This window comes from Aythya ferina, assembly GCF_964211825.1.
Source record: "Aythya ferina genome assembly, chromosome: 1".
In the NCBI taxonomy this organism is placed as follows: domain Eukaryota; kingdom Metazoa; phylum Chordata; class Aves; order Anseriformes; family Anatidae; genus Aythya; species Aythya ferina.
In genome coordinates this window covers 161,344,245-161,359,390 of record NC_140296.1, presented here as the reverse complement: position 1 = coordinate 161,359,390, position 15,146 = coordinate 161,344,245, and the positions used below count along the sequence as shown (strand labels likewise).

General features: G+C 34.4%; 1 protein-coding gene across 2 annotated transcripts in view; it reads right to left on the bottom strand.

Annotated features, from left to right (window-relative positions):
* Positions 1-1,282: 1,282 nt before the first annotated feature.
* Positions 1,283-15,146, bottom strand: part of APAF1 (apoptotic peptidase activating factor 1) — a 34,717-nt gene continuing 20,853 nt past the window's right edge. For both annotated transcript variants that reach the window (XM_084506014.1, XM_084506015.1), the window contains exons 19-28: positions 15,003-15,131; positions 14,106-14,231; positions 13,184-13,303; positions 10,596-10,721; positions 10,141-10,266; positions 7,609-7,728; positions 7,214-7,339; positions 6,263-6,388; positions 5,686-5,832; positions 1,283-2,869 (exon numbers count right to left, since the gene is read on the bottom strand). In XM_084506014.1, the coding sequence (XP_084362140.1) occupies positions 2,726-2,869; positions 5,686-5,832; positions 6,263-6,388; positions 7,214-7,339; positions 7,609-7,728; positions 10,141-10,266; positions 10,596-10,721; positions 13,184-13,303; positions 14,106-14,231; positions 15,003-15,131 (1,290 nt within the window). In that variant the 3' untranslated portion in view covers positions 1,283-2,725. The remainder of the gene's footprint in view (positions 2,870-5,685; positions 5,833-6,262; positions 6,389-7,213; positions 7,340-7,608; positions 7,729-10,140; positions 10,267-10,595; positions 10,722-13,183; positions 13,304-14,105; positions 14,232-15,002; positions 15,132-15,146) is intronic.

The window sequence follows — 15,146 nt, the reverse complement described above, 5'->3', positions numbered from 1 at the left end:
AGGGAGGGGAATGTAAAGGAGCTGTAGGCCTAATTGCCAAAATGAAGAGACTCAGAACTTCCACAGAAGCTAACAAGCATCATCAATAGAAAGTGTTCCTAAAACTGTTTACACAAATGTACATTACAATTTCAGTTAAAGAACTACACAGAATTGGCAATGCCCATTAGTTAAATTTGGGTGATGCTATTTGATCTGGCATTACAAGACATAATGGAAACACTAGTGTACAATCCATAAAACAAAATTTCTTCTGGTCAAACTTTATTTCACGTCTTTTAAAATACATATAAGCAAAGAGAAGTGCCAAATCTGTTTGAAGTGCAAAGCAGCACTTCACTTTTGTTTGAATGAATTGCCTTAGACTTCTTAAATATTTAAAGATGTTGCTGTCTTGTTTGGCCCCTTCTCTTAACAGTTTATTTTCTTCTTGTATATCTTATCTTTTCTGTTTCTTCAGACTTTCTCATCACTCTCTCTCTTCTTTCACTACAACTATGAAGTCTTCGTAGTCAATTCCATCCATTTGCACATGAAAGCCAACGTCCAGACTCTTAACACCACCTTCTATGAAGCACAGCTTCCCCAATGGCAGCAACACAATCCTGCAGTGCTGTCATCCTTGCAGAATAATTCAAGAATGCACTGTATGTTCCTTACATTTCCAAGCTTACAGGCTACTTGTCACCTACTTGCTTAAAAATCAGAATGCACTATGAAATCCAGTCGTACGTTTTCTTCATTAAGCCGTGATCATATTTTTCTGTCATTCAGGATTCATTAACTCTGTCATGAAAGACAGCTTTCTGACCTTTCTCATGTGAAACATTTATCCCGTATCTTTTTACCTAGTTGGGTCTCTAAGTTGACTAACGCAGTCAGTGCAGTGAAGACAGCACTGCCTATGCAATCAGTGGAAACTGGCTGAGAGGAGCATCCCACTACTAGGATCTTCAGGTAATCAGGAAGGGTACTGATGAGGTCTGTATAAACTAGACAGAGTAGAAACAACTATGTCCTGAACATTAAAAGACATGTTCCAAGACTTCAGTTTCCTTTTGTTCACTTTTTCCTCCATCATTGTATTTAATACTATTTCTTATCTGTCAAAGAATTTTTGATGTGGTTTGAAAAGTAGCATTACATTCAGATTGACAATAAAAACACAATAAAACTTAATAAAGAATGCAGCACTTCCCCTCCCCCCACCCTGCAAGAAAGAAAATAAACCAACAAAAACTTGCACTCCAGAATTGAAATTCATCCATAATTTCAGCCAACATTACTTCGATTATCTTTATTGAATGCTGTACTTACTTAGAATACAAAACATTACACTTTTTTCTATCAAATTTTTTTCTCTTTACATTTCTGCCAGCAGTACTTTAATTACCCTGACCCGTATTCAATAGCACCTTAGAAACAGTGGAATTTCAAGTTAGAAAAGAGGAAAAAAATGATTGTCAAAAACAGGCAAATATTAAGGATGTATATTAAATCTCCTGTAATGCATACAAAAATTACTAAAAGTGAGAATTTCACTATTTATTATCACTTGATACACACTTACTAATGTACCTTTGGCAATCAAGTATTTAGATGAAGTGTTCTACTGCCAACAACAAAAATATGAAAATTATGACATTAATGCTTGTGCAGTTGATCAAAGTAGTTGAGAGGCAACTTATTAGAACAAGGCTTACTGTCACCTAAGAAAAAAAGGTAACTAATTATTCACAGAAGATATGCCAAGTACAATTAAGTACCAAATGTCAAAGATTCTAGCCCATATAGAATCTATAAATAGATTGTAAAAAATAAAAATAAAAAAATCACATATTACCAGGAAAGAGATCCCTGCACAAAGAATGCGATGTAAACAAAGCTGGCAACAATGAAATGTCTCCATTGCATAAAGTGATTAACTAAATGGTAATTTCAAAAGGAAAAATAACCAAAATTCACACTTTCTAGTATTTTTCAGTTTAGCTGGTTGGTTCTGTTCATCCTTTGAATGGAGACGTGGCACAATCTCTTCCACTTCACTTCTAATATCCCTTCAGATTTTGCCTCGAGAAAACAGAACTCAAGATGTCCCCCTTAACAAGAAATAGCTCGTACATGTTACAATGCACTTTTATCTCCACAAGGTTAGAAGCATGAAGGTTCTCACTGAAAGAGGGAAGCAATGCTGCTGTAAACTGAACAGCTACTTGATTTGTTTTGAACTTGAAGCACCAAGATATCTGGTTTCATTTTTCAAATGAAGAATGTCTCCAATTCTTTCTATTCTGTTGTAAACATAAAACCTTGCATCATAGGAAACTTTTTTTTCTTATCTTACAGTTGTGTCCATGACTAGAGAGCATTTAGCCATCAGCCTTAGCACAAAATACATTTCCTATTATATTCTTTTTTTTCTTTTACCAACTTTTATTAACTTCACCTAATTTGAATAAATCTTAATAAAATTTTGTTACAAAGTTGGAAGCAATATACTTAAGATGCAAATCAGGACTTAAATATTATAATAATACTTATTGAAAACAAAACTGAATGCAAATTTATTTGCCAAAACGTGCATAAATGTACATAAATATGCATGAAAACATCATGAATGCAACACTGCAATACAATTCACAGCTTAACGAGAGACCAAAAATTAGCAGAATCTTGTTTCCGGTTCAAAAAAATGAATGAATCTCTGCAATGTTCAGCCCATTAATCACAATTTCTGTAATACATACAGAATACCAAGATTATCAACAGTCACGTACACTTTGAAATCAGGGGACACATGTATTGACTTAAGGTTAGTTCCATTTGTGTAGAACGTTTGCAAGGATTCTCCAGTAGTTACATTCCACCACTGTAAAATACAACAATACGCTTTCAGTTAGTTAAAGTACAGTTAGAATAAATCATATAAAAAGGCCTAGCGTGGCTAGCCCAATTGACTGCTCTCCTCATAGAGATAGAACTAAGGGAGTAAAATACAAGCAATATTAAATAGAAAAGGTTTAGCAAAAGATTAATTATTAAAGATATAAGACTTTCAGATGAAAAGAAACTTCAAAAAGACTGAAGCTGTTGAATTTAAGGAACACATACAAAACAGTAAATTCAGGCACTGCTCTTTATACCATCATAAAATACAATCAATAGAATTAAACTGTAGCATACTTTTTTTTTTTGTATTATGTACTTTTATACAACCAAATTAATACAGAAAACTCACTGCCATACAATATAAATGAAACTATAGCTAAACTGAAAAAAAAAAACAAAAAACACATACTTCACTGGAATCACAAACAGATTAGTCATTTATATAGATTAACCTTTTTCAGTTATGTCAGCAGGACAGACTTTTTTCCACTTAGCCTGTACATCCTTTTTTGTTGTTGTTGTTTAGATTATACATAAGCAGTAGTAACAAAGAACAACCTTCTACCAACACTTTATTCCACACCTGTAGAATTGTTTCACATTTCTTATACTGCTCTCAGAACTGGAGACCACAATGAACCAAAATCAGTCCAGCAAAAACCTTTTACTTGTTCCACTAAGAAGTCTACCCTCTATTTTTCCAATATTTGAGTGCAGTACAAAAATATTGAAACAGATTACCTTTAACTTTGATTACCTTTGACAAAAGCAGCTGACATTACTGTTGTTTTTTTTTTTAACTTACTCATATCATGAAGTATGTAACAATAGTAGTTGTGTGCATAATTCAGTTTTGTAACTACACAGCCATGTTTTGATTAAAAACACCTTTCCCAAAGTGTTCATTATTTAATGAATCATTTGCTTAAAGGTATGTTCTATGCAGCATAATCAAACTCTGCTCAATTTTCTGAGCAGAGTTAACTCCTGAAATATTTCAGACTTTCATTGATTAGGATCTCCCTTTAAGAGGTTTGTATGGGTGTGTTTGCATGCACATCATATCCATCCACCTGTAGATTTTGAAAAAAAAAAAAAAAAAAAAAAAAAAAGAAGCAGTAATACAGGACTTTGAGAAGACATGGTGACAGAATCTGTTCTCAGTGACTGGAAAATGGCATTTGCCATTCCAGTTTCCAAAAAAGAGAAAGGACAATCCTGGGAAATACAGACCAGTAATCTTCACTGCAGTCCCTGGGAATATTATGTAACAAGTTTTCAGGAAGTCATTCCACGGCATGTGAATGACAAGATAGCAGTGATTAACAACCAGCATGGATTTACCAACAAATTTACCAACAATGATTTTACCAACAAATCATGCCAAACCGCCTAGTTGACTTTTATGACATTAATGGTGGCCCTGTAAACACCACGGCAAGAGCAGTGGATGTGATTTACCTTAACTATAGTCAAGCCTTCATTATGGTCTCCCGTAATATCTTACAGTCTAACTGGAGAGATAAACACTGGGTGGGTGGAATATTTTGTAGCTAACAAACTGCGTGGACTGCTAGATTCAAAAAGCAGCAATTTAGTCATTGTGTATTGAGCTCCCTGACTATATAGTGTTGAGCACTCTATGTTTAGCCTGGAGAAGGCTAACTGCCATCTTCAAGTAGTTAGTAATGACAGTGCCAGACTCCTCTCAGAGCCCAGAGAGCTCCCTGTTTCAGCTGGGGGGGCATTCAACGACTAAGAACCATCACAATGCCATACTTTGTAACCACAAGATAAAACAGGAAGGAAATTACTAACAGGATGCATGCCTTGTTCTTTCATAAGAAATGAATGTCAGAAAAGGTTTTCGATGCGAAATTAGAAAATTCAGTGGTCTGGTAGCACAACCAATGGTCGTCCGCTGACCAACAATCAACTACCCTTCAGCACTTTGTGAGTTGAGAACTTCACAAATGGTCATCCATCCATCCTACCCCTTCTCAGTCTCTTAGCTGTTGGAACATGTGCACACACACAACACTTCAACTAAGGTGTTAGCTACTGCATGAGGGGAAAAAATAAAACTCATAAGAAATTTAAAATTATGACCCAATAATAATTTTAATAATACTAATTTTAATAATTTTAATAATAAACCCAATTCACAGACTTAAAGGCAGACCACTGCTTTTCCTGTCTAGTACAAGTCTGAACAATGAAAGACTAATGAAAAGACAGAGTTCCTCAGTTCCAACATACCCTTTTCCAATAGTTACCTAAACATCTTTCAAGACAGAATTATTCCCACTTGCAACTCCTTCTGAATTTTTATTTATGAAAAAAACAAAACAAACAAAAAAAAAAAACAACTCAGTTATCTTAAAAAAATGAAGCATTTTTGAAAGAATATATTGCTGCTGAAATTGAGTGGTTATTAAAGCAAACAGAAATGACTAAGATCCTTAATACTAAAAATGTTAACGAAGGGCTTTACTAGTAAAACTCTCAAGTTTCCAATTGTTTCTTGAACTCTGTGAACAATAGCACATGCGGAGTTCAAAAACCAACTCCATCCTAGACGTCTGAAGAATTCTTAAGACACAATCAGGGGGCTTTCAGATTGGAGAGAAAAAGTGAAATTGCCAGACAATCAGAAAAATGAGGCAGTCTTGTTTTAAGTAAAATGTGTAAGGTTTGTTTCTTTTAAGCATGTAAGATTTGTGTTTTCCTTCAGAATTATCAGTGCATTGCTTTTTAATTAGGTATGTTAGAATATTTTATTATTTCAGGGCTTACCTTAAGATAGCCTCCAGATGACACAAGCATCTTACTGTCAGGAGAAAATGAGAGGTCAGTTACCCAGCCACCGTGTGTTGGTTCTCCTTCATCTACAGTAACTAGGGAGCAGAAGTGAAGTAATCCACCTGTTAAAATGTCCCAAATCTAAGAGAGAAAAAAGGTTATGTATACAAATGAAGTTAGAAAAAAAAAATCTCCAGTAAGGAAAGCTGAAATGTGTGTTCCCATTTTATTATTTTTTAGATAATCATTCTATTTGAAGTGACAGCCTAATCACCCAAAATGGGCTCTCTTCTTCCCACTGTGCAATATACGCAAAATTTAATCATACATGCAATTCACAGTAGAATTGCCAGTAAATCATGTGAATCATAGTTCCTCAGCATTCATGGAACATAAACCTATGCTTACAAACTACTGTCTCCCTGAAACATGCAAAATATCTTTGCTATTTTCAACTTTCTGATATTCACTACAATTTTAATTAATTAGACATGCAGAACACAAACTATTAGAATTCTTTAATATGTGAACTATCAATTGAATTATAAAATAAACAAGGTAACAGCAGTACCCTTATATCTCCTTTGTCATCCCCAGTGGCTAGTAATTTGTTATTAGGAGAGAAAGTACAGCACCGCACACAGGCTTCATGACCTTTCAGCTCATGAAGAACACATGAACTTTCAAAGTTCCATATCTGAATTAAAAAGAAGAGTAAAAACAATAATTTTAAAAACAATTATGACTTTATCCACTTTTTGGATAAAAGGCTTAGTGTTCAAATGTACAAAGTATTTTATATATCTATATATATACAGATACATAAATATATATATATATATAGGCATATATGCATGTTTACTTATGTATGGATTATACCATAGTCTGTTTCTTTTTATTAATCACACAAGAATGCATTTGCTACAAATTACAGAACCAAGTGTGAACATATTTTCCTTGGAATATGTTCTTTAATGCAACTGATTCATTTATAAGGAAGTTCACAGAATTGTCCCTAGAAAAAGGATTCATCAGTCAATTCAAAACTATATTTAAAAAAGCTAATGGGACACTTTAAAAAGCTAATGGGGTAGCCCCAGAACATCTAACATTTCACAACTTTTTGAGCCTAGATTCTGAACAGAAATGATACCAGCAACTATGGACAACGCTTTCTCTAAAAGTTTCAGAAATTTTCTTATTTTGTATTTCCAAATTAGATCAGCAGGCTATTAATAGAAAAATCAATAGAGAAAAGTAAAAGAAATGTTCTACACAGACTTGTACATTAAATGTGTATTTTACTTGTATACAGGTCACCAGGACAGTCTCAAATTATATCCAGATCAATTCTGAATGTCTGTAACAGCATTAGAAACATCTTCACACATATAGGAAACTTAACACTAGAAATACAACAGGATAACAAATAATCACCTGTTACCTCATAATAAAGGATAAAGCAGAAATTTCAGGCCAAACAAAAACAAACGTGTTTGGTTTTGTATACAAAGCAACCAACCTTTGCAGTTTTGTCAGCAGAAGTAGATGAAAACTTACTACCATCAGGTGAAACAGCACAGGAAAGAACAGCACCTCCATGGCAAGCAAAATCTTTTTCTGTCTTTCCAGTGATGATATTCCAAACCTACAAAATACAGAAGTACCCTATTTTTTCATTACAACACTAAAAAAAATTAAAAACATGCACCTTACAGGACAATACATAGGAGATAAAGCTCAGCTTTTACTAAAATGTAACAATATAAATCTTACTAGAAATAGAAAACATTTTTGTCTTATGTCTCTGTAGCTTTCATTTTAAGATCAATACAATGTATAAATAAATATAATAAAGATACAATTAAAAGATAGCAAAATGTATTACAATTTGTCAATAAACAGTCTTTTACTTACCTTAACTGTTCCATCAAATGACCAAGAAAGAAGTTTTGAATTTTCCAGAAGTCTAAAGTCCTTGATAGCTTCCTTGTGCCCTCTTAGAAACACACATTCATTCAACTGCCAATTCCATACCTAATTATAAAGACGGAATACTTTAAAAAATATATAACAAAAATAACTGAAGAATGCATTAGCTGATTTATTTTTAACTCGCAAGAAATACAAAAGGTTTTTATGGAGGTGGCAACTTATTAAAAGGTAAGATATTGAAGAGGCATGCTGTAATACTTAATAATCAACCTATGGGATAATTTGCTTTAATATATTGATATTGAAAAGTATGAAAGAAAACTGTTTCCCTGTAATATACACAGAAACTGATTTTTTGAAGTGAATGTGATGCTTAATTGCTTGGCAGACAAAAGGGTCAATTGTATCCTGGGGTACATCGAGCACAGCATAGCTAGCTGATCAAGGGAAGTGTCTGTTTACTCTGCACTGGTGCGGCCTCACCTCAAGTACTGAGTGCAGTTTTATGCACCACAATATAAGGGCACAAAAGTATTAGAGAGCATCCAAAAGAGGGCTATAAGGATAGTGAAGAGTCTAAAGGGCAAGATGCATGAGGAGCAGCGGAGGTCCCTTGGTTTGTTCAGCCCAGAGCAGAGCAGGCTGAGGGGAGGCCTCATGGTGGCCTGCAGCTCCCTCACGAGGGGAGCGGAGGGGCAGGCGCTGAGCTCTGCTCTCTGGGGACAGAGACAGGACCCGAGGGAACGGCATGGAGCTGGGACAGGGGAGGGTCAGGCTGTGGGTTAAGGCAAGGTTCTGCACCCAGAGGGTGGTCAGGCACTGGGACAAGCCTGACCACTAGACAAACGGTCTGATTTCTGTGTGGTCCTGTGTGGAGCCAAGAGTTGGTTCTCAATGATCCTTGCAGGTCCCTTCCAACTTGGAATATACTGTGATTTTATCACTCTATAAAAGCTTAGTGGTAATTAAAAAAAAAAAAAAGGCAAACCCATCATTTTCTAGACACCCCAAAAGTTTTCAGCTTTCAACCTCTGATTACTGCAATAAATACATTTATGTTATCTGGAAGACCTCATACTTTTCTATACCTGATTTAAATTTCTTTTGTATTTTTAAAATGTATTTTTAATGCAATATCACTTCCATTTGTTTTGATAGCAAAATGACATTCCTATTTTTAATTCAACTATTCAGTGAAAATTGAAGAAGTGTCATTTTATCTTACAGAAGCTATTAAACCTCAATTTGATTTAAATAGCGATTATTTAATTGCTTTTCAAATTAATAGGCTTTCTGCATCAAAGAAAGAACAGTAACCAAACATGTTCAGATGAACAACTGGTGCACTGTCCACTAGGGGGAGCTGAGGACCTAAGCAAAAAAGCACCCACATCAGAAGGGTGATAAACTGGCAACTAGGTACTACCTTAACTTGTAGTGAGTGCCATAGCAAAGGCAGTCAAGCTAGCCTCAGATCCACAAGTTCTGTGTGGTCAGAGCAAAACAAAAACCGAAGTAAGACATAGCATAGTCTATATGTACCTTAGCAAGTAGGTAGAAGTTGAAATAGATTGCTGAGCAAAACAGTACTCGAGGACCAGCATCCATGGGGATTTTAGAGGTTTTATTTCAAACTAACTCAAGTTTGGTTGTATTAACTGAATGTCCATACGTGGCTGGAGCACGCACACTTTAGTTCACTTTAAGAATCCTGTCTGCATACCTGCAACTGTTCTGCAAGTGCAAACTAAAGCACTAAGTATAAATGACCAGGAGATTCACTTCAAAAGTGCATCCCTGATACGAGCTCTAATACTAGTTTAGTAGCTAGGTTTAGTTTATTAATTTGAGCCTACATTAGTGCAGTCATTCTATGCCTAGATAGTATCTGTACTCAGCACCAGCCCACTCAGAGATAGGTCTTTTAATCCTATTCCCTTACACAATATAGGCGAGCCCACTGACAGACCTACTATACTTAGCCAATTCTGGGTTGCATCCCAAACCCTTCACTTATATAATCTGAACTGTTACCATGTTCAAAATTACTCTTTCTTTTCACCCAACTGACAGGAGCTAGTTCTATCATCCACAGTATTAAAAACAGAACTGTGCTATACTCATTAGTCTGTAGGGTATAAATAAAGGGTACAATTTCTAGAGCCCCTTGCCTCTGCCTGGTACTCTAACTTGCTGCTTCCTGTTTCTGGTCATCCAGAGAAAAAACACAGTAACTTTTTATTTTTAATTCCTTGGCAACAAATAAATTACTCACTATAGCACCACTTGCAAATTGCAAAAGCTGGAAAGCATCAATTAAAACAACAACAGAACCAAGAGTACCAACTTACCCTAACGCAACATAAAGATGCTCCATTCAAAATGCACAGAATCAAAATGGTTCCACACACAGAATACAGTAGACATTGACCAAGTTTACATTAGGTGTAGTAGAAAAGATCATTTTAAATGAGTTTTTGTGTACAATATAGTCTTTTAAAATATCTTCCAAACCTGTATGACTGCATCATGAGCACTTGAAATCAGAGTCTGACAATCAGAGGTAAATCGACAATGCTGCACGGATGTCCTGTAGGCCTCCCGGCATTTCAGAACTTTCCCATCCAACAACTGTAATACCTTTATAATGAAGAATGCAGTAATCTATTTACTTTACATAGTTTATGGAAAGGAAGAGAAGAACTTGCAAATTCTTTTTAATTAATAAAGAGACTGTAAATACATCATTCTCAGTCAACAAGAAAATTGCATTAGCTCAGTACTTGGTAAAAATAAATGCAGAGCTACATTATTAGTATTACCTCAAATTATTGGCATTTCAGCATCATTCAAATGTAAAAACTTTAAAGTACTATACTAAAGAATATGACTGTAGAGTCATTAAAATGACATTCGTTTAAATAAAAGTATTTTTCCTATTGTTTTAAATAACGTTTACAATATAATACCTTTACTGTTCCATTCTCCTGTCCAACTGCTGCAAATTTTAGATCTTCACTTAAGCAACAGCAGCAAATAAGGGATTCCTGAGGTTCTGTCTGCATAATAATGTTGTCTGTATTTCCATTAATGAGCTGCAAGACAGGAAGTTAATTAAATTAATAAAATATTTTAAAATTTAAACTAAAATTACAATAGAGAGCTAAGAATGGTAAGAGAATAGTTTGTCAGTTTCTAAAATTTGAATTATCTGTATCAGTTACTTTCATAAATCAACTTCTTTAAAGGTCTGTGTAACTATCTCCATACTGTAACATCTCCATACTGACCAAGCTCCCTGAATGGAAGAAGTTTGCAAAAAGAAAAACACCTTAGAAGGCTTTTAAAAGTTTGAGTACAGAAAACAGTAACTCAACATGTTATTCCTAGATTTCAAAAGCCATATAAGAAGCTCTGAGCTCAAAGCTACTTGCCAGCCAGATTTTCCAATTCATGCCAAATGGAGCAGAAGCATGACTTAAAACTTATTAGCATATACAGTGCACTAGATTTCAACTCAGTGTTGACCTCAAATTAGTTCTCCAGGGCAAAAAAAAAAAAAAAACTCTTTAGAATACAATGATTTACAAAACAAACAAACAAAAAGATTAAAAAGAATCCACTGATATGATGTATTTAAAAACAACCATACAGTACATCAAAAGGTGACTAGGGATTACTAATTTACTAGTTACAAAAGGTAAAACATTACAGCTACGAGAAAAACTACCTCCACAGATTGTGATAGTAGAGATTTACTATGGTATTACAGTACACACGTTTAACTGCAATTTGTCTTTTTGGTCAATTTTTCTTCTTGCACAAAGGTTAAAAATCTATTCTCTTGCTACAATAAAGTCTTCCCTCTTGACTGCACCTCTCCAGGATGTCACAATAGGGCAGCAAATCTAAGCACCAACTTTCTCATGGAAAAGAAAGATATAATAGAAATATAGACACACACCTTAGGTCTACTAAGACCTACTAATTTAGATGACAGATTACACCATTACAGAGTAGTCTTACGTATTTTATAATTCAGGAAAATTGAAAGAATTCACTATCCTACACCCATTTACATGTGAGGAGTAATTCAACTCCATTCATTGTGGTTTTTCTCTTCTCTGTGGTTGATACAGCTTCTTTTCTCACACATTTGAAATGTTCACATAAATTTTAATTTCAGCATTTACTGCTTCCTCTTGGCTCAAAAATATATTTATTGTCAAGGTTCTGATAGAGATACTTCAGTTATTTCTATATCCATACTACCTATTATTCAAATATCATCAATATTCTACTCAAAGTTTCTTTTTTTTTTTTTTTTTTTTTTTTTTAGCACGATTTTTAGGTAGAGTAAGAACTAGCTAATTTGCTGACAGGACAGACAAAAGACAACAGACAGAAAATAGGAAGAGAAAAAGGAAGAAATCCCAAGGAACTCTAGGATTAGAAATAAAGATGATGGTCATGCTGATTAGCCAGGATTACATAGCTTACATGCTTGTCTCTGGACAAACTAGAAAAAAGGACATGACCCTACACAAAGATTATCTGCACTATGTCCTGCAGGGCAGAAGAATCTATTCCAGCTCTCACCTACCTACATATCCAGCAATAAGAATGCACTGATTTCACAGGCCAGAACAAAGGTTTTATCCTAGGCAGCTGCTGTTTTAGGCTAAATAACTGAAATAGCTACCTCATAGCCAAAGGTATGGCATTGCCCATTTTATGGCTTCACACACAATCAGTTTACATAAGCAGCACTCTGCGACAAATACGGAATTGTTTTATGCTTTTGAACACTTGTAATCAAGTAAAAAAAAAAAAATAATAACCTGAGTGAATAAGAAAAGAATAACCTGATTGCCTTCAATTTGAAGAAAATCCTATCAACTGACATTATTTAATAAATGAGCGGATCATGCTAAAAACAAACAAAACCAACAAAAAAAGATGTCTGTGCTTTTGCTATCACAGAATGGCAAAAATATGTTGAAAATTGGTGTATTATTACTTGGCATGTAGGGCGGCAGGGAGGAGGTCTCACAGTAAAAATAGTATATACACTATTAATGGTTTTGTTTAGAACACAAAAGGCTCTATGCTTTCCTAAGGCTATGGGCTGACCTGGGCTTATATGTATCATTTCCCCAGTTTGAGATTATTACTTCATCAGTAGGTTTGATGCATTAGGTACTTGTGTTGTGTAACACCTTGTCTATGTGTACTGTACACTGTCCACATTGCTGTGCATGCCTAAGCACACTTCCAGGCCTCACAACATCCCCAGTCTTGAAGAGAAAACAGTTTTGTTCCTCCACATTGAGCTTCAGTTCCTACATCGGTGTGGAAGGTCCACTTAATCTTCAGTTTTTGCTTACTAAACTAGGCAGAGTTCCTAGAAATAAAAATGTTACCATACATTATAAGTCATCTACTACAGACTCAACTGTTCAAAGTAATGAACAAGCAGTTCTTTCAGTTCTTCCTCTGTATCCTACTGAGATTTGCAGGTAACATTCAAATGTAACAATGCATTAATAAAACTTACTTGTATATGCTTCTGATTGTAAATTGCTAAAATCATTACTTCACCGTTGTGAAATACAGCATCTAGTTCACTTTTTAGCTCAGCATCAGAAGACTTGCACACCTTGTTTGTTTCCCAAATCTGTTGAAGAACACATTAGTTTTATTTCATTTGTTTTATTAGTTTTGTTAAAGGACGAGATATAAAACTTGCTGAGTACCTATAAACTTAAGTCATATAAACATACAAGTAACATTAACTGTCAAACAGTGAGAGTTATCCTCCTTCTGTATTTATTTACTAGGGGAGGTTGGGCAATTACTATAGCAATTCCAATGGATGAAACAGAACTACTTTTTTTCCCAAGGCTGACCAGCAGACTCCTTGGTATTTGGTATCATAAAGTCCACAATTTTCTATTTCAAAGAGTGTTAAAATTCAATTACAAAAAACATCAAGTACCAATTTCTATACTTCAATTGCTTTCAAAATGTTAAGAATGTTAAGTGTTAACTTGGAAAGAAGGAAACATTACCTTGGTAAGCTACAGTTCTACTTACACAGCTTTTAATGAGGCATTACAACTACAGGAATTTGTTCTAAATGTTAACACACAAATATATCTAATAATGAAAGGAACATCAACTTTGTAAGCTTACAAAAGAACCCTCATAATAGTTCACAATTTTTTATTTAGATAAAATCTAAAACAAAATAGGTTACAATTACTCTTGAACAGCCATTGGATTTAGATATGCAAAAAAAAAAGGAAGCTCATTTTACTGTATATATAGATAACTTTATAATAAATATTTACATTTATATTATATAAACATTTACCCATATATAATACCAAATAAGTGTTTGTATTATATATATGATTTTATAACAACAATTTTATACACACATACACAAAATGACATTTAAAAAAAAGTGATCTTACTCGTATTGTCTGGTCATCAGAGGATGTCAGAAACAGAGATCCATCTGGGGAAAATGTCACACAGTGAACCCAGCTCATGTGTCCCCTGCAATCTGCTACTTTTGATAAGGATTTAATATTCCATAACTACAACAAAAATATGAAAGAAGAACTTAAGTGGATTTAGATTGTATATTCAGGGAAAATAGTGCAAAATCTAGAAGTATACTTAATTACTATTTTTTCTAGTATTTTCTTACTTAACACTGAAATCAGACATGTAATGAGAACTGTGCCTGTTTATCATATTTTGATGGTCAGAGCAATGGAATCAGCAACCTCTTTGACTACTATAAGAGATGAGGTGGGGGAAAAATAAAGAAATAGAAAGAACAACACATATCAAATATCACTCATTATAAAAACGCATATTGTTCAGACCAAGTAGGTTGCAAAAACAAAACAAAAACAAAACAAAGAGCCAGAAAACCCTGATACTTGTACAGGCTTAGTTAGCCATGCTAGTCAAAGTTATTTCAGCTGTTGTATTCCTCTTTAGTGAACTGCCACATCCTATAACAGCATATAGGAGGAGAGGAGCATGTTTTGTTTGCTTGTGTTGAATTAAGCGACGGGAAGGTATACACTCCGCAGAGTGGTAACAGTAACTTTAAATACATACAGTAGCCTGGTGGTTTTACATACAACTAAGATGAATGTATAACTTTCAAGTATTATTTCCTAATTTACCTTTTATACTTTAGAAGCAAACAAAAATTATAACAATGAAGGACGTTGAAAGCCTGTTAAAAGGGCTGATTTGTTTGAACTCTGCATACAGAGTTAAAACGCATACAAATACAGACACATGTATGATTTTACATTACTGCAAAAAAAAAAAAAAATCAAATCACTTACCTCAACAGAACAATGAGACAAAGCAACTGCTACTAACTCATCACCAGCACAGAAGTCACAATATTGGATTGTACTGTGATGACTTACGATGACTTGCGTTAACAAATCACTTGTTTTAACATCAAAAAGCTGTGAACACATAAT